Here is a 27,588-nt window from a genome sequence, read left to right as displayed (position 1 = left end):
TGGATTATCTTGAGTAACCAGGTCATGATTTCTGCAAAGAGACACTGCTGATGAATTTTTAAAATGTATTTTTTGGCGCCTTCAGCTCCACCAGCCGAGCGCCATCTAAGTCCCAATATATTTAAGAGAGTAGAGAAATCTCTACAACCGATACCTTCAAAATAATGCTACTGATAATAAAATAATCTAGATGGATAAATAGCACCACAGAGTAGAGGAAAAACATGTTTTGTTTAATTTATTTTAGGTTGGCCTGTCCCTGTAAACATGTTGAAAAGGCACATTAAACAGACGTTAACATTTCTATATGAAAAAAAAAAATATTACAGAGATACAATTCTTTTAAGAGAAATTAGAGTGTGTGTGTGTAATACTGTATACTGACTTGCAATAACTTGCTATCACTAAGCAATCAATTGCTGTAGACAGGGTCACCAGCAAAATGTATTTTAGCCACCTGAAAAAGGCCTATGTAAAAAAAAAAAAATCAGTCAGTTTAAGTGCACGCTACATTTAGAGTAGTTTTATTGCTTTACCTCGCTGTCAGATTTGCTCTTGTCTTTTCCAACAGGAGACTGTATATATGAGCCAAATATTACTCTGTAACCATCCAAACTCCATTAGTGAAGTAATTTTACCTCACAGAACACAAGCGATGCAGGTCTGCCACTGCCTCGATCGGTTGGTTTTTTTGTGTTATAGTGTGACTACATTGTTGTAAATGGTTAATTTTGATTTACCAAAGTCACACAATAACACAAAATAAGCAGTAGACCACCCACTCCTGTGTTGTGCAAGGTAAAATGACTGTTTTTGCAAAAGGAATCTGAGAGCAATATTTGGCTTATATAACCACTGTTTCCCATCAGAAATGGCTGTCTGATGGCAAGGTAAAGGTGATAAAATATCCTAAATATAGTGTGCAACTGATAATGATATTGATTATTTTTTATGAGGCTAAAATTTCACCTTGGATCCTGTCCACGTTGTTTTCCTCCATGCTGCTTCTCCAAACTGGGGCATGTTGACTGCCATCTACTGTCAGTAGTACATTAAGTTTCAGTAAGTACCTCATGCAACCCCGCTTCAAAAAATCAGATCTAGTGTCAAACCTCTCCACAATGAGGCCAAACAGCAATAACAAATGCTTAATTATATCTTTTAATCTTGACTTTGCCTTTGACTCAGTACTTGTAAACAACCTTTGACCTGAACAGTTGAGAACAGACACACATTTTCAGCTGTGCCAACTGCTAATCAATATATAAATATACTTTAAAAGAGCAGTCTGTAAATAGATTAGAGTTTAGGACAAACTACTGCGTTCTGCTGCGTAACCTCATACATCCAACAGAGGAGGTGAACGGGGAAGCATTGGACAGCCGAGGACCTGTCTTGCGCAGGGCCAGGAGCCAAAAAGGGGCAAAGTGCAAAAAAGCAGCGGAGAGAAGGAGAGGACAGAGATCACAAGAACTGTGACACGCTTAAAAACACTCCAGCAGCAGCTCTGTCTCAGTGGGATTCATCGATTGAAACACTGCCCCTCATCCCTGTGGACCACAGACTGAGCCCCAGGCTACAGGACTGTGTGAGTATGCATATGACAATATTTATCATGGATGTCATGTCTGCTTGACACATCTGTATCTGACATCTGTCACTTTTGTGATCTCTATTTCCTGCAGTTACAAGCTGGGTTTCAGCAGCAAGGGTTTATTTTTAAACATGTTTGTGTTGCACCAAACTTTAAAACTAGCTTAGAAAGATTAAATTTAAACTTCCCGTTAACCCTTTGGTTTTAACTCTAAACTGAGATTAAGATAAACTGTTGCACAAAAAACTCTGGACACTAATTAAAATGTGACCCAGTGTTGACTTTAAATTTACACTTGAAAAGGTTGAACTTTTAAAATAACTTCCTTTTGAGGTGGATTGAGCAAAATACCTAAATTCCTTGAATAAAATCCAGTTAAGTTTTATGATATCTCTCCTTTCTTTCACTCCAGTTGATCCAGTTGGTCTGTCACTTGTTGCCAGGCAGTCTCCTCTTTCCTTACTATGCTGCTGCCCAAATGTTTAGTCTACTCATAGTCTGCCATGTTGCTCCATTAATGTGGCCAACAAATTTTACAAATTTTACCAATTAGGAATTAGTGTAGAGTGTCTCTGCCATCATGAGTAGCCTAAATATGCTAATTAATTCTTTAGCTAGCCAGAAAACAATGTAACATTTTGTTAACCTTTTAACAAAGTAATAAAATACAATTTGTGCACATGAATACTGATTAGAAAGGATCATGACCATGTTTTTAGTTTGTTCTGAAGAGAAGCTGTGATTTAATCAGTTGATGTCTCTCATTGATGGTGAAGATGGAAGTCTAAGCTTCAAAAACATCTGAAACCTTGTGGGTGAAGACAGTAACGTTATGTTTTTCTAACAGTGTCCAGTGAGATTGATTGAAATAATAAAATTCTGCTGACAAGACAATTTGGTGAAATTATTAAGACATTGAATTGATTCATTATTTCATTAATTCCCATTACAAATCAAAACTTTTTTTAATAACTCTTTTTACGCTTCTTTTTGACACACTGTACACCACTGTTTGAAATGTTCTGTGACAAACTGTATACAAAACCTAATCCTAACCCTACAAAACAGGACATAGCAACAAAAAACAACATGCAATAAAAAAATAACTAACCTCCAATAATCCAAAACAAATAACAGATTAAATTGAAAAAGCAGTAGCTTATCAGATAGTACAGTGTTTCCCAAAATATTTTCAGGGGACCCACTTTTTAAAAATGATAAACCCTTGTGACCCAATTCACACTAGGCCTCGTCAATAAATCTTGGGAAGAGTTAATTTGGTTAGAAATGAACATACGTGACCATTTTTACTGCCATTTCCACATCTCCTTATATTATTCTGATGCGCATGATCGAAAAATATATGTTAAATTGTATATAAATGAGAAAAAAAAAATTTAGACTGAGTTAACAGCCCATCTTATTGTTTGATTTTCCTGGAAAAATATAGGATATTTTAGCCTAAATATAAAAATGAGACAAGTGCTTTATAAAGGTGCACTGCAGTTGTACGTTTTAAATTTGCAGAATTTCTTCCATATTCTTTTATTTATTTGGTTAGCCAAAGAAAATCCCCTGTGATCCACCTGTGGGTCATGACCCAGTGCCTGGGAATGACTGAGATAGTATGTATGTATAAAAGAAAGAGGACAAAAATTAGGCAGGGGATAAAACGCTATTAAGTGAGCATGGCTAATTCTGATGTTTTCCTTTCTCTGTAACAGAGAGCAATGGAAAAAAGTATTTGCGGAGCCTTAGTATTTTATTTTCTCCAACTTAAGAAAGTGCAGCAAGACTGATTCAGTGAGTTCAGTGACAGTAGGTTGGTGTGTCACTTTCCATTTAAGTCAAATCGGGTGCCAAGTGAATAAAATATCAAAAGCGTTGCAGATTTTATTAAAATGATAAAGGTGTTCATTATGGGCAGATAAGAGGAAAATTAGGCTGGCTGTAAGTGAGCAAGTGATGAAGCATGGTCCCTTGCCCTCAACTTAACCCAGACATGGAAAGAATTATTGCATAAGCGTTGATCTGCTCAAAAACATGTTTTTCTCCGTCTCTTTCTCTGACGTCTCATCATCCGCAGCCACATAATGTATAATCTGTGTATCTATGCAAAGTTAATCTGCTATGTTGACATTTCTCCCTGAGGAGTGATCAAACAGCATTGATTAGAAAATGAGGTCACTCAGTGTCTTTCACCCCCTCCATATCTAAAGTGTGTGAACTTCTACAAGGGTAGACATGCTTTATCATATGTTTACATTGTTTAGGTTGAGCTACAATCACTGCCTGGTGATAGCACTCTTGTTACGGAGCGCTCAAGGTAACTATAGTTCAAAACTTCTGAACTGTATGTTTCTGCATTCAGACCAGGAGTTTGTACACTTCATCAGTCTGGGATTCACACGAGTAAGCTCACCTCCTTGGGACGGAGCCCATCAGGAATATTAATGCTTAACGGCATGAGGCAACCTGCCAGCAATGGGCCCGTGACCTCATTTAATCTCTCAATTTATAGTTGAATGTCTGAATCACCAAACTTCAACAAAGGGTAAATTCACAGTGAATCATGTAGGGTAAAAACTTTTGCTGCACAGCTCCCTATGGGTTGAAAGTTTTGAGTGGGTCGCACCTCCATCCAATAATGTCACAGCTTTTTAAAGTGGCAATCTTGAAGCTTTTCATTCAAATAAATGTCTGTCAAGTTATTATCTATTGCTGAATGAGATACAGCCCTCTAATGAAAATATTGCAATATTTATATATTTGCAAGTTGCCTGTTGTCTGTGGCAACATTAATGCTAATGTAATATCTATAAACAGATATCTGGTTGTTTTTTCCCCTGGTGACGTTGAAAATGCAGTCAGTGAAACAAGTGTCCAATGGCAGGCTTATACTCACAGAGTACATTTAGTGAGTCAGACTAGACCACGGCTCTACAACCTGCAGCTCTAAAGCCACATGTGACCCTCTCCAGTGGCTCCCTGTGGCTTTGGCAAAAAAATGAATGGAAATGAAAAGTGTTTCTTTTTTGTTAACATTTTAATTTTCACGTATCACATTCCATGTACCATGTATAGGTCTACAGTGATTCTTACGTTTCCAGCTGTAAAATGTATGCATGTATGTGCAGACATACATGGAATATAAAGAAAGTTTTAATATTTTGTTGACTAAAGTGTGCGTCACATCACATGTCTACAGCTCAGTGCATTTTCCTCTAAATTTTACCAGTGGCTACTCTTAATTCATCCTAGGCTAGCTATGGATGCCAAATCCAAAAAAAATAAAAGTTGCAGCAGATACAGATTACATACAGATTTTGTTTTTTCTATTTCTGCCAAAAAGGTTGCTGACCACTGGATTAGACAAAAACTGATCCAACAACAAACAGGTTCCCAGATTGCTGCTAATGTAAACCAAACATTTTGTGCAGCTGCAACTTCACATTAAAAGCATTTAACGGGTGAAACACAAGTTATTGTGAAGTAGTCAAAGGAAATGCAATATGTTTGTCAGTGAGCTTTGCACTTACTGCTCTTGTCGATCAAAAAGGTGTCTACAAAACAAGACAGCGGTAATTTTGTTTGATCAGTTTGAAATATTGCAGAGAGTGATGGAATAGACAGGAGTAGCCACAGTTAGCTGTTAGATGAGGCGCTGCAGGTGACAGGATGCACACCTCCAACCTCTCAGAGAAGTAACCAACTCCTTTTACTCTGCTCTGCTGAACACAGACTCTTCCCGTGTGCAGCATAGAATCAGATCCAAGTAGCCTAAAATATTGACACTAAAAAATAAACTTATCTATTCTGCCCCTTAGAATGTCACATCTCTATGCTTTGTCCTCTGTAGCTGTAGCCGCATTTTCCTTTGTGGTAGTTTCATCATATTTCACCTAAATCTGCAGAGCTTGTGACTTTGTGGTGACTTGCGATTTTCCCCGCTGGGTGTAGGGCAGCAAAAATGGTGGCAGGTTACCTGCACTTGACCCATGCATGCACAGTTTGATTGGCACCAGAAACAGCCCTGTGATGACAGCCTTTCTTGCTTTCTTCACAGCCACTGGAAGAGTTTTTTTTTTTTAAGATTTGTCCTGGTTTGACTTTTGAAAATTAGAGCCAATCAATATGTGGGGCATGGGAAAGGGATAAAAGTGTCACATAAAGTGGGGCACCCGGTCACCGTGCTCTCTGGCAAGCTCCCAGGCGAGGTGACGACATATTCCTGCTTTGTGTGTGATCCAATATGGACCTTTGATTAAAGCCAGGAACTCTGGTTCTCCCATCTTTATTCAACCAACAAACAGCCAGGCTAGACTGAGCAAACACAAACCAGGCAGCACGAATCAGTCACACATCACAGTGTGATGCCAAATGATATCACATTAGTTTTTAATTACCATCATTTATCCTCAGGGAAGCAAGACTGTGTGTGAGACTAACCTACAACTTTGACACAGGGTTGTCCACGTGATTCCCTGCAGATAGCTCTGAGTGTTGTGGTGTGGTCCAGTGGTAACCATGACGACTGTGGAACCACCTAACGGAGTGTGTCACCGAAACGTCAAGGCCCTTCAGTCAGATGAGATCTCAAGTCACGGTATGGTCAATAATATGCTCCAATCCATTTATAGAAAACCCGTTAGTTTGTGTTCTACTGTGTTGCTTTGCTGGGAGTATATTTTGTTGTCTTTTCTGACATATTTTTTGGAAAATTGGTAACAAAGAGAAAATAGATTTCAGCTGTATTTATTTGAAAAGGTGATACTAACAAAAACAAGAGCATTTACTTTACATAATGAAAAATTACATACTTTTTAACAGCTTTGAGGACTTATCATTTCTTTTTTTATTGAATGAATATAGACAAATAGTACACATAGTACTTACAACAATATATAAAGACAATTGGACAAAACAGAAGAAACTTCAATAAAAAAATAGAGAGAAAAATAAATGAAATTAAAAGAATCCCTTCAGTATTAAAAAAGTACATTTTCAGGACCAATATAATTAGAAACTTAAATATCCATGACATGACAGAGTGAATTTACACTCTTATATAGACCCACTCTTCACTAGAACAATTTTTTTCAGATTCTATTGTTCTGCTTTGTAGCAAGTATTTTTTCCAAAAGAAATGTCTTGGAATGTCTTTTTTTTTTTTTTTTTAGGAAACCTGAGTTCAGATTAATTCTTGATTGGGTTTTAAATATAGATATTTTACCTTTCACAGAATAACTGTATTCAATACCTGGGATGGCCGTGGCCTAATTCTGGATGTTATGAAGCACATTAAACTAAAATGAAATCAATTTTGCTTCTCTAGCATTTGCAGGATTATTGCAGAGATATGTGTGGGCAAAGTGTGGGATTCCCAGTTATCACTTGACATTCTTCCTTTGTACTATTGCACAGCTTCACATTCTTATGTAATTTATGTTCCTCTCTCTGCAGCTGGAGGCCATAATAATGTACAAGAGGACAATCTAAGACAGTGGCAGAGACATGCACAGGTAAGTCATAACCTCACTACAGCCTTTATCTTAACTTCAGTCCCTTAATGATGCTGTTCCTCCTCAGTCTTACTCTATCAGAAAGAGGAAATACAGAAGCTGAGGCTGTGCAGAGGAAACAGAATACAGCGTGAAGGGATTTTTAAAAGTGTGCAAGATACAGGATGCAACTTGTTCTGTACTGTGAGTGCAGGATGGATTGGGAAAGCTTAAAGAAATATTTCCCTCTGTGTGTCCTCCTGTAGAAGGTGAAGTCGAAAGTCCTGGAGCAGGTCCAGGATCAACTCGGTGATTTACTGGATAACGCTCTGATCGAGTCTGTGCAGCCTTTCACCCAAATCCAGCCACCAGTTAATGGAAAGACAACAAAAATACCCACAACCAGGTCAGGTCAGGAGGAGGAGGAGGAGGCAACTTTCACTAGCACACATGTTATTCTTTATTGATCTGGGAGACATATTCATCCTCTCATTAACTGTCTTTTAGATCTCAGAGAAAGGATGATGGCAAAGTTTTTATGGCCAGGCCCTCAGTCTTGGAGTAAGTATGAAAGACTGCAACTAAAAATTATTATCACTGTTGATGAGTCAGACAATTGTTTTCTTCTTTTTTTATAGTATGTTTAGTAAATAAACTTTGTAGCATGATTTAACCAGATTTATGCAGATAAAATAGATTGGAGGTGAATGAAACTTTGATGAAACTGAGATGATTTTTCAAACAAGTGACGCGATGCTCAGCCTGTACGCTGATGTACGGAGCAGGTTCGGATATCCTCATTTAGGAAAACTGAAGCAATCAGCTGTTCACTACCTCGCTCTCTCATTTGCATCGCCTCCAGTTGGTTGGGGTGTAAGCTTTGACAGCTGTGCTCTTTAATGTTGCTATGGTTACAAGTTGGGTAGAGGATGAATTTTGAACGGTGATTAAACTTAACTATAATGTGTTATCCTCAAGAAATGCACTATATTTTAATGTAGTTTTTTTTATTGTTTCCCCAAATAAACTAGACTAAGCTGAAGTACCAGTACAGAACCTCTAAGAACCACACAGGTGCTTAGGTTCTTCTGTACAGCAGCAGTGTTATATAGAAAGTTGACCACCCCAACAAATCTGAAAATAGAACCACCATTTTCTTCCATGTACAGAGACTACAGAGACTGAGTCTGTGTACTGTAAACATGACAAACATGCAACCATATATACAAATAGAGGCTATTCAGATGATGTTTGTGTGTATTGCAGATTAATAAACCCATTAATAAATGTGTCTACAGCACAACAGATATGCTCATGAAAACAACATGAAGATATGTTTTCTGTATTTCTTCCTCTTCATCAGTGAATTGTTTGAGATCAGCCACATCAGGACCATCTACCACATGTTCGTGGCCGTCCTCCTCATCTTCTGTCTGAGCACGCTGGCTGTCGACTACATCGACCAGGGAAGGTCAGTGCGACATGTGTGTTTGTGTGTGTCGTCTCAAACCCCATGACCCTCAATTACCCCGGAGCCTTTAAACCACTTCTTACTCTCTTCTTATCTCATTTTTTCTCCTTATTGTGTCGCTCCCTCCTTCTCAGCCTGCCTCTCTGCTCATCTGGCAGCAGAAAGATAGAGCAATCAATCCCTCTGAGTATTTCTGCTGCTGCTGCTTTGGGCAGCTCCATAATGATTTGGTTGCTGTTTGCAGGCGCAGGGTTGTGAGTTTAATTCTTCTGCTTCTCACTGGAGGAAAGTGCCAGCAGGCAGTTGTGTTCACTGTGTGCAAATTAGTCAATACATCCAGCCTCAGTTAACATTGATTGTAATGTGGGTAAATTGGCAAAATAAAAAATAATATCGCACTTGTAAGTGGCTGTGTTGAATTAAACAAATCCTTTGACATTGCAGCAATGAGTGGGTCTTTTAAATCTATTATTAGTATTGCCAGAGGGGTCTGTTCAGATGGGAGAAAGTAATGGGAAAATATTCAATGCATTTAACTTTGCCTGCCATTTGTTAAGCCAGTCGTGCTTTTATGTCATTAAAATGGTGATTCAAAACCCTGTTTAATGCTAAAACAGACCACAGTGAAAAATAAAGTGTACCTAAATGTCATAATTTCAACATAATTTTGTATTTTTACAGTTATGTCTTAAACTAATATCAGCCTCTTACCCCTTTAACAGGATGGTTGACCTTTTTCACAACTAAATTGAAAAAAATAAAATTAAATACATCAAATAAATAAATGAATAAAAATAAAAACTCAAGTTTCTGATGCCAATTAATTCCACTATTAGATTTCAGGATCCAGACCCCCTAATGATTCTATTTTTGTTGAATGTCAGAAACATGACAATTCATCTGACATCTATCTGTATGATATCTGTAAAAAAAAAAAAGTGTGTGCCTCCAGTTTGGGTCATCTGAGAAAAATAAAACTGGAAACTTGTTAAACATGGAATCAGGAACACAATTTTACCAATAAAGAGGGATGAAATAGTATTTCTTGTTGTGTCTGTTAAAGGGTTAATAATAAAAATAATAAGTCGTCCATTGTCTTTATGTGATGATGATAATGTGGTTTTTTTATTGCATTCTCAGACTGGTTTTGGAGTTTGACCTGCTGTTCTATGCCTTTGGGAAGCTGGGGACCGTCACCTGGGCCTGGGCTGTGATGTTTACCTACACCCTGCTTGTTCCCTACTACACCCTGGTGTTTTGGGGGTCTTTGTACCACAGCTTCCCCTCCAAGTTGGGGCTGTCTCTCGGCACAGGCCTGGCTATGTGTGCGGTGCAGACCTACGTACTGGGACAGTTCCCCATCCACGTGGTCGTACACTATCAGCTGCCACCAGCCTCACGGTTCATTGTCATACTGGAGCAGGTGAGTGTGTGTTTAAGGAATAAATCCTTCTGCTGAGTGAGCAAGTACAAAGGCTTGGTGAATATCAAGTATGATGTGACTCCAGCACTTTCCTCTGTCACATTTATTGAGAGGAGGGTGCAAAAGTTTTGGACTGCCTCAAGACGTACTGAGTTAAAATGCATCAGAATCTCACTCGATACATCAGCATGGCTGATATTATCAGGCAATTTGTCTTATCAGGTGTAGCCTATTGGGATTTATGTAAGCTGACTGTGATAAGAACATGTTGTATGGAGATTCTAAAAATGACATAATTTAGAAACCATGTCACCATTATATTTGGACATCAAAGAGCACTGAAAAGTTTGTTTTTCTGCTATAAAATGTCCTGTTGAAGCTATATATTTATTATCAAATTGAAAAGATCCTATCCCTCTAGGCAAATACTATTTACACCCAGGTTGGAATAGCCAGTGTGAATATTTGCACCTTGTGTGGGATAACCAGTGTGGCTATTTTCACCTAGGTGTATAAGGCCTAGCATAGTGGCTGTAAATAGCCAATGACACTATTTACACCCGCATGGCAGAATCAAACCATGATCTTTCCCCAAACCTAATTACGTAGTTTTATTGCCTAAACTTAACCAAGTAGTTTTGCCGCCTGAACCTAATCAACTACTTTTGTTGTCTAAACCTAACCAAACCACAACAAAACCACAACTGAAAACGGTAAATAAAATAATAAAAAACTGTAAATAATAGGTACCAATGGCATGTATGTTCACACTGCTGTCAACTTGTAGTTTCTCAGGGTTGGCCTCAAACCCTGATCTTCCACGAGAAAGCTTTGCTATCAACCAATTCATCCATAGCCTCTTATAAACAGTGAATAAACTCTTTATTGCTGAAGTATCGTGTGAGATAGTCACTATGTTTTTTGTTTAGTCTCAAGCATTGATATTGGTCTTTGCCTAAAAAAATCCACTATGTCTAATTCACACTAAACACAAGAGCTGTGTACAGGTGAGCCGACTCTCAGTTACCTGTGTGTGTAGCATCACATCAGTGAACAGAAGAAGAAGAAAAAAAAACACTGCAGGGGCCAAAGGAGAAATGGTTGCACACTGTTCCAAATAAATTTTTAATTCTTCCACAGGTTCGTCTTGCCTCAGGAAGATCTTGTTGATTGAAATGTTGTCTTAAAAAGGAGGATTAAACTATTTATTTGGAGCCTAACAGTGTGCAGACATTGTTCCCTGCAGTGTTATGTTTTGTCTTGCACCTGAATACTTTTGCCTGGATAAGCACACACTCAGTGCCTCTTTAAAACAGAATAGAAGACGTGTACAAGTGTCATGAATATGCGCTGAAAGACTGAGGTTAAAGCTAAATTGCTCTGTTTATGTCAGTCTTTACAAACAGTTATACATTGAAGACAACACATTGAAGACAACGCATTGAATGTCTCAGCAACAACACTTGATCATACGGTATTATTTGCTTTTGTGATATGTCTTTTAGGCGTCTCAAACAAATACTAGGACAGGGCATTATTTATTGTACATGCTTGATGTAGCAAACCCTTTGAACCAAGTCATGCATACTGTTGTTTACTGTTACTTCTGCAGCTGTTGCTGCTCTGAATAAAGCCCCACTTTTACCTTCTGGTAAAACTAACCCCCCCTTTCATATTTAATGGTACAGAATCAGAGAACGCTGTTAACACTATTGATGATTATAGGTCAGCAAGACAACAATACTTACTATTCGGGGGAGTTGTGGCAGCAGGCAGAGTAAACATTAAAATCAGAAGAGTAAAAGTGAGACCCAAGAGACTGTAAAGGTGTGTAAAAGTACACACATTCTTAACTCAAGTACAAGTACAGATACCTGTGTAAAAAAAATCTGGTTAAAGTAGAAGTTGTGAGCCAAGCACTGACTTATTAATGCACCATGCATTAAAAATCAGTCAGCAAACAGCTGACATGAGTGCTTCACATAAGCAGCAAGTCAGTTTTTATGGTTTCAATCAGCGTCTCTCTTATTCGAACAACTCCTGCAGAATAATTAAAGTGTTTTATTGTAACATGAACATAAAAATCCCACAAAATTGATCACAAGCATAAAAATTCTTATTAGGAACCTGTGCTGGAAACAGCCTGCGCTGTAGATTGTACATTATTTGTGATCCACATTATAAATGCGGCCCTTCATTGCCATCAGCAGGAACACTGTGATAAGAAAAGCCTTGCTGGCTGGAGATGGGACACTTCCAGCTGGAAGGGCACCAACTGAGACAGTAGATCTCAATGTAGCCAATGTTCTAACGTCATGGATGCATACTGTAATACGTTCTCATCCTCTTTATTACACCGGCCTCCCACTGGTCTCCCAAAACCATCTTAGTGCTGAGATCATTTTAGCTCCATTCGATGGAGTGAGATAATCCCACTGCCTAGATGCTTTTGGGAAACTGGGTCCTGATCCTCATCTAACCTCTGTCCAATCAGTCTTTTTGTAATTCTAATACTACCCACGCCATTTATAAACTGTGCTACATTGATTTTTCATGCATAATTAAATGTGTTTCATTTACTAAATTGCCCAGAAAGAGAAAGTGGTCCCCTGCCGTATGCAGATTGATGATGCATCATGTCTGAAATGTGGTTTATGATGGACTAAAGTGACAAACCAGTTCTCTGACTGTGCTCGTGTCTGCCCTGATGTGCTGCACAGTTCCCTTTTGTTGTATTTCTTTTTGATTTATTACAGCAGAAGTGAACAAATAACTAAATAATATATCAGTGTGTCAGTGTGTACAAACTCAGCAACGTGAGGCCACAAAGATGACAGTTGTTCACTTCAGATATCTTCTCAATCAACCCTTCCTAAGTCTTGCCTCTTTTGTAACTTCAGTCAAAGTTATCTTTACCTTTTTCCCATACTTAGATAAGCCTGTGCTGTGTCTTCGGCTTGTCTTTTATCCATTTGAAAATGGTTACATATGTTATCGTGATATCATAAAAGTAAGATTTAAGGAAATCCATTGGCAGAATATGGCAGAAATACAATATAATATTCAGTATGTTTTCATTATTGTATACTCCACCTGAAAGTAAAAATCATTGTACTACCTTTATGATAGACGTTTATATCTACAGAGGGGACTGGCTGACATGTTGTTATACACGCAGTATATCTAAGGACAGGAAACAGAAAAGAAAAGTTAACTGAGAGACCAAACAGAGCAAAAAGAGACAGGACTTAGAAATGATCGATTCATGCAATAAAGACAGGCAATGCAGACGCTGTTATTATTGATAAACTGTGCTTCACTTCACATAATATCTGTTTCAATTTTCCTCAGATTCGATTCCTGATGAAGAGCTACTCGTTCATAAGAGAGACCGCTCCTGTTATTATGAAGAATACACCAAAGGAAGGTACTGTACTGTATTGTATTGATGTCAGGTGTATTTACTCCTCAGGCAGTACAATTACTCACAGTGACACTCCCAGACAGCTGAGAAAAATGACTAAAAGAGGAGGTTCCCACCTAATGATTCATGCTGAAGTTAAAATCAGGTTAAATTAATACACCCACGTACAATAAATAAGCTCAAGTATGTGCATCCCCACAGGATCTTCTTGCTAAAGTCTGTTAGTGGTGAAGAATGTCTCTCCTTTGACAATAAACTCAAAGAAAACGACATGAATACTTACTCACTGCAGTAAAATATCCCGAGGAGAAAACTGTAGTCCTGAATAAAGGGATAAAAAATTACATTGCAGAAAATATCCATAACATGCCAGATTGAAAATAAGTTCCTTGTTAAACACAGATTTATGATTCTGTTAAATGCATTTTCACTAAATAGCACTGTTTTACCATTTTTAAACATCATTAGTATTAATAAAAAGTTTCAGTTTGATAGCTAATAATTCAGCAAAAGAAATTAGAGGCTTACAGGCAGACAATTGGACATAATGGTTTAACGATTTTGTGATAAACTCACTGTCGTCTAATTTTAAAGACAGCCATTTGTTTGCAGGTCCCCACAATAAGGCACAGTAACGCTTAAGCAGTTGGACTGTTAATGGCTCATATTATGTCCCACAATGAAACAAGAAAAATTAATTGAGAAGCTTATTGCTGAACCGAAACCCTTTTTTAAGAAAAAATCATTAGAGGCAACTTGTGACTGCTATAATCTATTTCACTGCCAGATTTTAGGGCTAAAAAACTGGACATCTCCAACCTGATGGTCACACTTACTGAACTGTCTTTCTTTTCAGGAGGAAGTCCCAGATTCCCAACATTTTCCAGCTATCTGTATTTCCTCTTCTGCCCAACACTCATCTACAGGGAATCATATCCTCGGTAAGACATGTCCCTCTGACCTGGAGCCTGTCCACTTAGGCTTCATTCCTTAATAGGTTTATTTGGGTTGGTAGTAAAATTAGTGCAACTAACATCAAACAGAATAGACGTCATATTGACTTTGTGCCATAAACAACGAAATACTGGAATTTTAAGCAAAGTAGTAGCATTTTGCTTGCCTGGGAACCAGACTAATACCTGGAACTGGAATAGAAATTTAAAAGGAGGGGTAGCAGCATCAGCATTTATGTCAGACATTATTTCAACTTGGCATGTTTCCTTGATCTCTGATGACATATCATGGTCATCTTTTGGTTTATTACAGTAAATATATTACATATTTCTCCTTTATTATGAGTCTGGTTTGATAAAATGACTGACAGAGGAACCCTTACCAGTCCAGATTCATACATCATACATCACATGTTTTAAGAGCGTTGAACCAGGCTGATGAATCTCAGATCAAACTGTCAAACTAGGAAGTGCTGATTAAACATGAATAAAATGACTCCAGAAACATATTTTAGTATACTGTTCAGCTAGATTTTAAGCAAATTTGTCAACAGCCATTTATTCTTGCTTGGAAATGGACTAAGCACCAGCCCAACTGTGTGTGTCATTCAGCGCTGCATCCCACGTTTTGTTGCTCTGATTTATTCTAGGTCTATCTAATTGCATCCAGAGGCAATTTGGTCTGCCGCTTTGAAATCAAAAATGAACTGAGGTACCAGACTTCACACTATTGGGAATGCAGTGGCGTTTAGACATTTGTGACATTTGTTCCTCTACACTGTTTGCGGAAAAAGTCACTAAATTTGTCACTGCTGGCTTTTTGGAAGTAAAGTTGCTAAAAGTCTGTTAAGTCGCTAAATCTGCTGGTAAAACTGGTTGTGTTATGTGGACAAGTGCTGCTTTCCGCCTTCTAGCTGCAGGCGAATCCCTGTGATGGTGTTACACTGAAACCCGTCTTAACAACCTGTGCTTTTCCAACTGTGACAAATCAAAAAGTTTGCCATGAGTCCATTTGTCCATTTGTGTCAAAAAAAAACCTTCATCAAACTGAAAGGAAAGCAGTAGCAGTAGTAACACACCCCGTCTGTTCTTTGCAGGAATTCCCACATAAGGTGGAAGTATGTTGGCGTCACATGTGGTATGGTAAGATAATGTAAATTTTCATTTTCACTCTTACACTGTTAAATCAGATTATGTAATAGAAGGCCTTTGTAGGGTGTCTGGCCTAGAAAGCATCACCCTAAAAGTTGCACTCATGTATTGTGTGATATGATACAGCAAAGCAAAGCAGTAAAGCAATCATAAACTGCAGGAGCTTTAATTTTCAACACCTTAGATCACACCACTATTTCCAGTTTTCTAGTTCTGATTCCCAAGTATGCTCTCTATGGTATTTCCTTTTCCCAGTGTCCCACTGTAACTTTTTGACATTTATCACTCATTTTGCAGTGCTTGGGATGCCTGTTTTACGCCTACTTCATCATGGTCCGCCTCTGCGTGCCCCTCTTCAGACCGGAGGGCAACCAGCCTTTTAGTAAACGAACGATGGTTCTGGCTGTGTTCAACTCAATATTACCAGGTACTGTACGTTCTGCTCTCCACAGACATGTACTGGCTTGTTTACTGGAACATTTTTCAGGCAATATAAGGAGGAATTCATGTGTAAAACAAACAAATTTAAGTTCATCTGTTAGATCACTTCTGCTACTAACCTCTATTATCTCTCTTCTGTGTGAGTCAGCACTAAGTTAATATACCTCTTAATATGGTAATAGAGGAAATGAGTCTCTAGTGTTTTTATGTCTGTGATAAGATTAAAGATGCTATTATACAATCAGATACAGGTATCAAAGACCGCTGTGTTTATTGCTCTCCTTAAGTGAATCGCTTTTTCAGTAAGTGCTGATATAAAAGCATCAGTGTCGAGTTACAATTCTTATGAGAGAGCTGGGAGCAATGCCCAGAATGAAAGTGTTCCTCATAAACCCCCCTGTCTGTCTCTCTCGTTCTGTCTGTCTGTCTGTCTGTCTGTGTTCAGGTGTAATGCTCCTTCTGCTGTGTTTCTTCGCCTTCTTGCACTGCTGGCTCAACCTCTTCGGGGAGCTGCTGCGTTTCGCTGACAGAATGTTTTACAAGGTGTGTGGTATATGGCTGATTCAGTGTGGCATTATTTTCTGCTTTTCCAGATGGGAAAACATTTGATTTAATGACAAGTGAGATTACAACTAAGTGGCCTGATGGTCCCACTACAGTTTAACTTTTCCAGCCATTTTATTCTGTCGACACAGTTCACTCAGGAACAGGATTCAAAATCAGGGCTTAAAGGCCGTCCAGACCAAGAACTATAACTTAAAAAATATTGTTTCTTCTCCACCATTCTCTTGAGTTAGAACAATTTTTAAAACTACATTTTTTATAGTTATAGTTACAGTCCTTTAGGCTGTTGGCCACTTGCCCTGTGCTCTTGTGACTCGCTGCTTTGACTGATGTGTTCCTGCAAGTGAAGGTGTGATTAAATTCAAATGGGCAGATTAATTTAGGTATAAAAATAGAGATGTAGAGGACTAATTCTAACTTGAAGGTGATGTGAGGAAGAGCTTTATTGATTGTATCACACTGAAGTGTGATGTTTATTTGTGTAAACCATGGATGTATTTTTAACAAGATACTGGAGGTAAAAATGTTCAGTCCAGTGAGAATTCACACACCTGAGCTGACCTTGCACGAACACCAGAAAGGTTTTTTAGCTTACCGGTTTAACTCCAAACAAACCAGACAAACCACTGGGACCAAATTCACAACCCGTTTTATCAGTAAGTCTTGGGAACATTTCTACTGCCATTTCCACATCACCTTATTTTACATATGTACCTGACAAGATGACGTGTTGATTATATTTAGTATATATTATATATATTATATATTATATTTAATTTAGAAATGTAAAGAGATGAATGTATTTAGGCTGAATTAACTGGTCATCCCATTGTTTTTATTCACTCTCATCAGGAAAACAATATAGAACATTTAGACAACTTCATTAATGAAACAAAATAAGAGCATTCAGGCAGAATTAACAGGCTCTTGTGTTTTCTTCTCATCAGTTTACTGCACAAATAAATCTCCAAATCTCCATAGCCTTTTGTTTATTTGGCAACCTAAATAAAATCTGCTGTGACCCAACCTGTGGGTCACGACCCAGTCTCTGGGAATGAATACTGTAGGGTTGCAAATTTTGTATATTTTCTTTAACTGATAGTTGATAATACTAAAAATCCATTAATCATTAATTATTAACAAGATACAAAGCATGTTTCTCTAATTTTCTCTCATTTTAATTTGTTTTCTCATTTTAAGTTTAAGTTTCGTCATTTAAAAAACGCCCACAGACAAAACAATGTCAAATGAGGTGCAATTACTGCCATTTCAATGATTTTTGAACAATACATTTTTAATCAGTTAAATTCTTAATGATTAATTGATCATTAATTATTAGCATCCCTTGTATGGTAAAGTTAAATGGTAAAGTTTTTTTTTTGTTTTTTTTTTTCCTGCAATGCTTGTAGAGTAACATTATTTTAATAAAGAAAGCAAAGAAGCCTATTTTCAAAAAATGTTGAGCTGCTCCTTCAAAGAAACAATGTCAACTAGCAACGTTCAGTTTGGTCTGCAGTCAAAGTCAGAAGTAGTCTTTTGATGTTCTTTTTGTTTGTGATGATAGTGAGGCCACACAATGTCCTTGAAATCTGCTCTGCGTTCCTTATCTCTGTTCTAGCATTTCATTGATCTAATTTTGTGCACCAGATACATCTCATGTGTTTAAAAGAGGCTGGACTGTGACAAGTAAATGAGTCACAGTGAGGAAGCCACTGGCTGAAATCTTTGTACTTCTTCCTTTGCATTACAAAGTAAATATACAACAGACTATGAGGCAAAAAAAAATCCTTCAGTTCTCATGTCTTTTGTCAGTGTTGTGCAAATGAAATGTTTTGGGAGTTTTATGAATGGGCTGATTTATCTTTGTTAATAATGTAAATGTGTATACAATTTTGACCCCAAAATAGTATTTCTGGGCCAGAAAATGCAGCCATCTTGGAACAGTATGGCGTGGTTAAAGGGTTTTATCAAAACCCTTTTCATAAGGAGTATTTTTGCCAATTTTAGTACTTCTTTCAAATTGTGAAAGATTTTCCTTCGATGATATTAACTCCTTCACTATACCGCTAACTTTGAGTACAACCACTTCACCTCTACAGGTAGCAAGATAAGAGGGATTTGGCTCACACCAGTATGATGTAAATCAAAGTGATCTTGCTGTTTTTGTTTTGATCCACATACTAATTTTACTACCCTGTACTGATTTTCTAGGACTGGTGGAACTCGACATCTTTCACCAACTATTACCGCACCTGGAACGTGGTGGTTCATGACTGGCTCTACTACTACGGATACAGAGACTTCCTCTGGGTGAGCAGAGTGCCAATACAGCAAAAAGAAAAAAACATAAAATTACATTAAAACAAAACAGTAATTTAATCTCCCAGTTGGTACATGTCACATGATGACGTGTTTGTAGCACTTTACGACTCGTCCTGTAATTCTAGTGACACAAATTCCTCCGTGAACCGGCCTGACCTCTGAACTTTGACCCAAACCCTCTCTGTTGTTTCTCTGATCCCTGCAGCTGTCGGGCAGGAAATTCCGAACAGCTGCCATGCTCTCCGTGTTCATCGTCTCCGCTGTCGTCCACGAGTACGCCTTGTCCATGGGCTTCGGCTTCTTCTACCCTGTCATGTTCTGCCTCTTTGCCGTCTTTGGAGGTGAGGGTTACACTCGTTATCTTGACAGTCTTCACACTAATATAAACAGAATGTATTGGTAGCAGGTGCTCTGACCTGTTGCTGGGATTTGCCTTTCAAATAATGAAGTACCTCATTACCGTTGTGAAATGTTAAAACACTGTCTGCGTAGCTGTCTGTCCATAGCTTGTTAAAAATATGTAAATGTCCCCTCTATAGTCTGGACTGTGTCTTCAAGCCTTCAAAGTTAAAATCACACACAGCAGCTGTTTTCAGAGGATGACTCATTATATTTACAGACTGCACACCAAAGGTGGAAAGTAACTAAGTACAAATACTTTGTTACTGTTCTTAAATAAATTTTTCAGATATCCGTACTTTACTGAAGTATTTATTTTTCAGACAACTTTTTACTTTTACTCCCTAAATGTTAGCACAACATCTGTACTTTCTACTCTGTACATTTTCAAAACAGGCTCGTTACTTTAGTTTTAATGCATTTGAGGGGAATTTCTTATTTTCATTTCGCGTCATTGCACACTGCCTTCCTAACATCAACTCGAACACACGAAAAAAGACAATAACTGTGTGTGTCCATCAGTCCACATCAGGCATAATAGACACAATGAGATTAAAACAATGTAAAAGACATTATAAGAACACGACATAACAAGGCAAAAACACAGTAAAAGACAGCATGATGAAAAAGACATAACAAGACGACAAAACAAAAACATAATGATGAAAAACATGTCAAAGACATAAGACGAAACCTACAAAAAAGATATAATAATATTAAAACCACAAAAAAGATGTAACAGGGCAAAAACAATATAACAAGGTGAAAACAATGTAACAAAACACAAGATGTAACAAGACAAAAACAACGTAAAAGACATAACAAGTCAAAAAAGATGTTATAAGACAATGTAAGACAAAAACAAAGTAACAAGATCTAAATGACATTTTGTTACTTTGCTTTCTCATTAAAAGAGAGTAACAAAACATAAAAGACAACAAGATGAAAACAATTTAACAAAACGTAGCAAGATATAATGAGACAAAAACAACAAAACAATACAGCAAGATGAAAATAAAAAATGACATAACAAGACAGAAACAATGTTACAAAATGGAGACGACGTAACAAGACGGAATAAGATGGAAAGACAGAGGGACCAACTGTGGAGTCTGCTTTACACAGAAACAGCTTGTAGAAATGTTCTCCAGAGTCTTTTCTTACTCATGTATCTGTACTTCTAACTGAGTAATGGATATGTGTACTTCTGCCACTTCTGCTGTACACTTGTCCATTATGTCCTTTTCCTCTGGGACTCAGTAAGTTGTCATCAGACAAAACGCTCCATTTTCTTGCACTTACTCTTTGTCTCTGTTCTTACTAGACGTCCCACATTTCAGTAACGCAAATAAACTGTCAATGTTTAACTACAAACCGGCTTTCACAAATAAAATCATCATTTGTTCATCTCATCCTCTCCTAGTGGTGTTCAACTTTACAATGAATGACAAGCGACAGAGCCCAGTGTTCAACGTCATCATGTGGACGTGTCTCTTCATCGGTCAGGGCGTCCAGGTGTGTCTGTACAGCCAGGAGTGGTACGCCCAGATACAGTGTCCTCGGAATGGGGTATGTACTCCACCCACATGTGTACTGATAATACTGGAAAGGCTAAAAGTGGAATGAAGTAATCTTTTCTCATTGACTTAATATAAATAAACAGTTTCTATTTCTTGTATTTTTTTTTTACTATTCATATTAAAACCTGACAGACAGATATGCAGACATTTTTAATTACACTGTGAGATTCATTATGATGTTTGAAGGCTTAAACAACTATCCCACTGTACTGTGATTCATCTCAGTGAGAAGCTACATGCCTGAAACAACATCAGGAATGTGTCCTTTAAATAGATCTACATGCGACTGCATGTGTGATTGATTTTAAAAGAAACAGTGGTTTGTTTGCAGTGCACAACACCACAGTGACGTCATTGGAAAGTACTTTGAGCCCAGTTTTGGACCCACGTAGTTGAGGTCAGCAGGTGAATAAACATGAAATACAAATAAATAATATTATAACTAGTCCAGTGGTTTTCAAACTGGGGTCCGGGAACCAACAGGGGTCCTTGTAGGGGGTCCCCAGCAAAAGCAGAAATAGAATATTGCAGCTTTTTTTAAAATTATATTGAAGAAAGAAGTAAAATAAGTAAGCTTCACTGACAAACATAATGCAAATAACATTTCAGAGTTGCATAAATAGAGCAAGAGGGACAAAAAAAAGGAAGGATCAAGAAGATGAACAAAGTATTAAAAAACATCAAGAACACGCTTAAAAACGGGGGGTTTCAAGTTGTTCAAGAATTGAAGATTCATTGATTCTAATTAAATAAAATAATGATAACAATGATTAGGTGTCTGAAAGCTGCATGAAAGGAGATTTAAAGCATATCTGGTTTTCAATTGGTCAAAAACAGGACGTCACCCCACTGTCCAGATGACTCTGCCAATAAAAGATGCCAACAGGGCCCAAAGTCGCAGGCTAGACTCTTCCAGTTTGTGAGTCCCTCTCAGTCTTTAAAAGAAGACTGAAGAACCCAGCTCCTTTGTGAACACCTTTGCACTTGATATATATATTAAATTTTTTTTTAAAAAAGAAACACATTTTATGCACACTATGCACTTTGCCACTGGTGCTGCCTGTCTGTAGGCACCTACGTCCTATCATACTTGAACTTTGCTTCATGGCACTTACTCATGTCCTCTCCTGACTAGATCCTTGCTTGTGTTGTATTTGCTCCTATGATGTCTTGGCTTTCGGCTTCATTGGAAGCAAGTGGAGACATGCTGTACATCTTTGTTTATGACCATATTTGACTTTTAGGATTATTTCCTTCAAACCAAAAATAGAAGAAATACTTAGAGGAGATTCCTAAAGACAAAATCCTCTCAAACTGATGGTCTGTGGTCTAATGTCAATCTCTTGTGGGCGTCCTTGACATGAAAAAGTTTGTGAACCCCTGGACCAGATGATCTACATATATCATACAAGTATATTACACAACTGGTACTTTGATGTTGGACGTCACACAGACGCCAGTAACCAGATGAATCCGACTTAACTCCTTTCACCGTTTCATCGTCCAGGCTTTGTCGTCTGTTCTTATCTCCAGTCATTCATGAGCATCTGTCACCAAACACACTGTATGAATATTTGTCGCCGCACACACATAAAGTGCAAACACTTGTTTTTAAAGAAATAACACAGACAAGCCCACATAGGAGAGCTGTGTGTTGAGTAACGGACATTTAGAAAAATCTGACATGTATTTAACCCTTAAAAAAGCCCCAGTCCAACCCCAAGCGTTTGATAAAAGTCACAGATGTGAGGGATTTGCACGACAGATGGGCGCAGATGTACTTAACATACTTATTCTACTATAAACTACTGCATCTCTGTGTATCCCAGGCTAAGGCATCCTCTAAAGCCAGCAGCATCGTTCACACACACAATGGCTTAACACAGATAACCGTTGTCTAAAAATAGACGTGACATCCGTAAAATGAGATTATTATGTGATAATGAGTGGACGTTAAATCATACAGATAAAATGTATAAAAGGATTACAGATAATGTTACTAGAAGGAGGAGGAGGAGGAGCGCTGTATGAATATTTAAACGTATTCTTCCGCTCTCTCTCAACAGAATAGTTTTCTGGAGCTGGTGACACCTCGATCATGGTCCTGCAGATGAAGCAGCCTTTCTCCTGAGCTGGAGGGATAAATGATGAAAGGATGAAGGTCTGAAAATCAAAATGGACTGAACATGAACTCAGGAGAGAGCGAGGAAAGACAACTTGAAGTGTAAATATATTAGGTTTTCTGTTTTTAGTGTGTAAAGATTTCTTTGTGTCAAGCTGTGACTGTTTTGGTAACACTTTATTCGAAGGTGTGTGCATAAGACTGTTATTACACTGTCATAACCATGTCATGACACCTGTCATCAACATGAAGGAGTCTTGATGAATATTTATGACTGTTGTCATCAAGTATCATTTGGTCAGTTATGTGATTTTTAATGCAAAGTTGACATTGTTGAGATGTCTTTGTTATGACAACTTGACATTAATCAAACCAATAATGTCTCTGTTATGACGACTTGATGTTCACAACGACAGCATAACCTGTCAATATCTTTACTATGACAGCCTGATATTAAGCAGAACAAAAATGTCTCTGTTATGAAAACTGGACATTGACTTGACATTAACCAAGAAGACATAACCTGTCATGACAAGCTGACATTGATCAAGCCAATAATGTATTTGTTGTGACAGCTTGACATTAACCAAGACAACATAACCTGTCAATGTCTTTGTTATGACAAGCTGACATGATCAAACTTAAAGAAATGGTTTAGCTCTATGTTCTAACATTACATAAAACCATATGTCATATGTGTTTGGTTCTGACATTGGCCGTCATATGAATATTTTTTTACCTCGACTATAGTGACACATTTGGACTTGTCATAAAGATGTCATTAAATGTTATAAGGCCAGCTTGACAACAGAGTACAGTATCAAGGTGATTTAGCTCACAGAATCAGCTGATGGACAGACATAAAAAGTAGCCTAAAGTAGGCTAACTGCTGTCTGTTGTTATTTATAGCTGGTGTTAGCTTGTTTGATTAGATTATTTGTTTTACTGTATAGTAAATAAATATGGAGTGAATGCACTTTTATTTTGCAATACAATCAACAAACATAAAAAATGGCTCACTTTACCCCATTCTCTCTTATTAAATAACCTTCAATAATTCAGATTGTATACTGAGTTATAAGAGATCTTAATTTCTTTACCTTCTCAAATGTAATTCTGTGAATTTTTAAATGTATTTAAATGTTGCAATGATAAGCCCTCAAGAACTCTGAACTCAGAAAAGTTTACTGTAGACTTTGTAAATAAAATGTGCAATTGCATTTTTATCTTTTCAGTTCAGTGTATATAAAATCATGGGTAGCTGTGGCCTAAAGGTCAGAGAAGCAAGTCTGGGAGGATTGGGAAGGTTGCTGGTTCAGTCCCCCGACTGACAGGATAAATCTGGGTGGGGAAAGTGAAAGATAATGCTCGCCCTTCCCTCATTACCACCACTGAGGTGCCCTTGAGCAAGAGCAACCGTTCCAGTGGAGCTGCTCAGTGGCAGCAGATAAGACTGTGGTTGGCAGCTTCCAGGTGACAATGTGTACCTGTGTGGGTGTTCTTGCAAAAGAAACCGACCCTGAATAAATAAAGGTGGAAAAATAAACTTACCTCTGAGTATTTTGTAATTTGTATTTTGCTGGGCAGAAAATAATAAGATGTAATTTGTATCAAAATACTCAAAGGGCTTGTATTTGTGTATTTAAAATACTAAAATGTACAGAATTAGCCAAATCACATTCTTACAGTCTAAATGTAAATGAATCATGTAACGTGACCTGCTGAGTCCAGTTCAGAGTGAACTACTGCCTTTCATTTGTGTTCCTCATGACCACTAGCTTGAGGAAAGAAGTTTTGCCATTTGGTACAAATTTCCCCTGAGATACAGCTATGTCATCAAAACATGATCAGATATTGCAGGTAAGGCGCGCTCACTGAATGATATCTGCTTGGTTAAGCTTAGGAAAAGATCATGGTTTGGGTTAAATGACGTCACTTATGAAATGTAACTCACGTAACTTAAAACTATAAACAGGTCAACAATGACTTTTGGCTTCACACAGGGCACAAACCCCGTTCTTCTGGGTGAAAGTCCTGCACTTAACCCATTCCTCCCTACGCAGGCTTTGTCACTCTTTATACTGCACCCATCACCAGAGCTCAGTGCCTTACAATAAACCTAAATTGGCTTTTTATTCTCATCTCTTTTCATCCAGCCTTCTGTCTTGATTTGATTTTGCTTTTTGTTGGTTGTACAAAACGTGTCACAGGTCAAAACAGTGTCACCTTCGAACAGGCTCTGCCACAGTAAGGGCACCTGACATGCACTGACTGTATGCTGCATGTTTAATCTTGCCTTGGTTGACGTTCAACTGGCAGGGATTGGTTGGGAGAGCAGGTACGTTAACCAACCAATGACAGGCAGCACAGCAGCGTCTTATCAGTGTGCCACAAAGCCTCGGTCTGTCTGCATGCCACGTCCCACTGAAGTCATACAGGAAGAAGAGGATTAACATTGGTACAGTGTTTGCATTAGTGATGTAATGCTCTGTAAACTGATACACTGTAATACCAACTGAGCTCAGAGAGGCACAGCACAGTTTTAGAGGCAGTGGAAAAAAACAGAATTGAACATAGTTTATCAAATTATTTATGCTTGAAAATAAAATGTTTCTTCTATTTTCTTTTTTCTGACATTTTGTTTGACATCGTTTTTATCACTAGCTTTGTTTTGACAAGAAAGAGGCCGTCACATCCATATTTTACGTCTTGGATGGACGCAGTTGTCCATGTCAGCCATTAATGAGCCAGCAATTTATCCATCCGCTGTACGTTGCTGAAACTATTTGAAATGGCATCACTGCTGGATGAATACAAATATGGGGGGAAGGAAACTGGCAGAAGTAAAAATAAATCACTTAATGTCCGCTCATGAAAGCAGAATTTGGCCTCAACAATGACATACATAAATCACCATATAAAGTTGTTTTCGCAAGCTGTTGCCTTTTTACACATCTGCCAGAAGTGGAGCAACACTGTAATTTATTTGGAGATGTGTCTCTGGCCATCTGGCAAATGTAAATTCAATAAATAAACGCGAATTTATCTCTGGTCTCTATAAACTTCTGACAGAAATTTCTAGCTAAAAGCTCTATTGTGTTCACCAGTTAGTTGCCAGCTTTGTCTATCTGTTGTTTGGTGCTGGGCAGATCTGACAATATGATCTCTCGGCTGAAAACAGCTGCCTGCTGTGGCTCAGAACAAAGTTGTTGAAAGTAAATGAAAACAGTAAAGTTGAGAGACCATAAATCCAAAACAACAAGCTGAAAGACACTATTATTATTTGGACTGCTAGAGGACATCTTATCCTGTAGCAAAATAAGACAAATGTTCTGCCTGTTTGCCTCTAGAGCAGCGGTTTTCAAACTTTTTCATGTCAAGAACCCCTAAACTGACACAAATTGGTCAGGATGCATGATAAATATTGGTGCAGATAAATTATCAGCCGATATCGACCTATCCAGCTACATTGGTCTATACTAAAAAAGCAACGATAAAGTGCCCTCTTGGATGCACTTATGGTGGATAAAACATGGTAAAGTGTTCTCTAGCATGTCCTTTCAGTGGACAAAACATAATAAAGTGGCCTCTAAGGTGCACTTCTAGTGGACAAAATGTGATAAAGTGCCCTCAAAAGTGACCTTCTAGTGGACAGCTTATGATAAAGTGCCCTTTAAAGTGCCATTCTCACAGACAAATCATGGTAAAGTGCCCTCTAGGGTGCCCCTCTAGTGGACAGAAATCTGATAAAGTACCCTTAAAGGTGCCCATCCAGGGGAGAAAAAGCAGTGCAGTGCCATATAGGATGCCCTACATGCTAGAGGATTATTTGGCCTGGTTAAATAGTTCCTGTTTTTATTACAGAGTCGTAGTAGTTGTTGGACAATAAAACAATTCTAGTCTAAACCAGGAATTGAAAATGTTTTACCTTAAATGCATCATGACTTTCACTACACTGGTGGCCCGCTGCATACAGGTGGTGCCCTTTTTGTTCAGATAGAGTCAACCACTTTTTTTTTTTTTTATTGACGTACTTTTGACGTACAAAGAGTGAAGAGTCAGAACTGTTACTTGTTTTTTTTTTTTGTTTTAGTGATGACAGTTAGATTTGGTTCAGTCAGAGCTGTGGAATATTAAATCATTCATCTTTGCTCACCACATCTTAGCCTTTCTCACTCACAGATGTGCATAAAATACAAGTTAGAAGTTAAGAACTTCTTTTTAAAATACAAAAATGTGAAATTATCACGCATCTTATCAGCTGCAAAAAAAAATCTACATTGTGCATCCCTACAAATTAGACTAGATGTACGAAACCCATGATCAACATGATCCTACATTCTGTCATTGCGTTACTTGCAGATGGATTTACAGTGAGAACAAATGATTCCCCTTTTAGCTTCCCCTCAAGAACCACACTTGGAGAACCACGGCTCTGTGACGCACTCTAAATGTGCTTCTTCTGCTTCTTATAAAATGTTCTGTAGAGCTGAGGAAAACAAAGTCATGGATTTGTCTCTAAGAGTGACTCCTGTCACCTTGCACATTTGATGCATTAATACAAAAATACCAATTACTGCCGCATTAATGTAGCGTTGCATAGGCTTTATTACGGTGCTGTTGTACTGGTCGATGTCAGCTA

The 27,588-nt window shown here is 38.0% G+C and overlaps 1 protein-coding gene across 2 annotated transcripts; it reads left to right on the top strand.

Annotated features, from left to right (window-relative positions):
* Positions 1-1,374: 1,374 nt before the first annotated feature.
* On the top strand, positions 1,375-23,470 carry soat2 (sterol O-acyltransferase 2). 2 transcript variants are annotated; one of them, XM_084737177.1, is made up of 17 exons: positions 1,375-1,588; positions 6,061-6,200; positions 7,058-7,116; positions 7,362-7,501; positions 7,603-7,656; positions 8,459-8,566; positions 9,707-9,989; positions 13,341-13,416; positions 14,270-14,354; positions 15,464-15,509; positions 15,816-15,945; positions 16,405-16,502; positions 18,735-18,833; positions 19,051-19,186; positions 20,668-20,813; positions 22,891-22,985; positions 23,021-23,470. In XM_084737177.1, exons 2-16 carry the CDS (start codon positions 6,122-6,124, stop codon positions 22,936-22,938), a joined length of 1,587 nt encoding a protein of 528 aa, XP_084593303.1. In that variant the 5' UTR covers positions 1,375-1,588; positions 6,061-6,121; the 3' UTR covers positions 22,939-22,985; positions 23,021-23,470. The 2 variants fall into 2 exon arrangements, with proteins under 2 accessions (XP_084593303.1, XP_084593295.1); XM_084737169.1 differs by having other exon boundaries at positions 1,377-1,588; positions 22,891-23,470.
* Positions 23,471-27,588: the final 4,118 nt, after the last annotated feature.

Source organism: Lutjanus erythropterus, chromosome 2 (assembly GCF_056507025.1).
Source record: "Lutjanus erythropterus isolate fLutEry1 chromosome 2, fLutEry1.hap2, whole genome shotgun sequence".
Classification (NCBI taxonomy): Eukaryota; Metazoa; Chordata; class Actinopteri; order Lutjaniformes; family Lutjanidae; genus Lutjanus; species Lutjanus erythropterus.
Note: the sequence above shows the minus strand (reverse complement) of the source record. Positions and strands in the feature narration are given on the sequence as shown.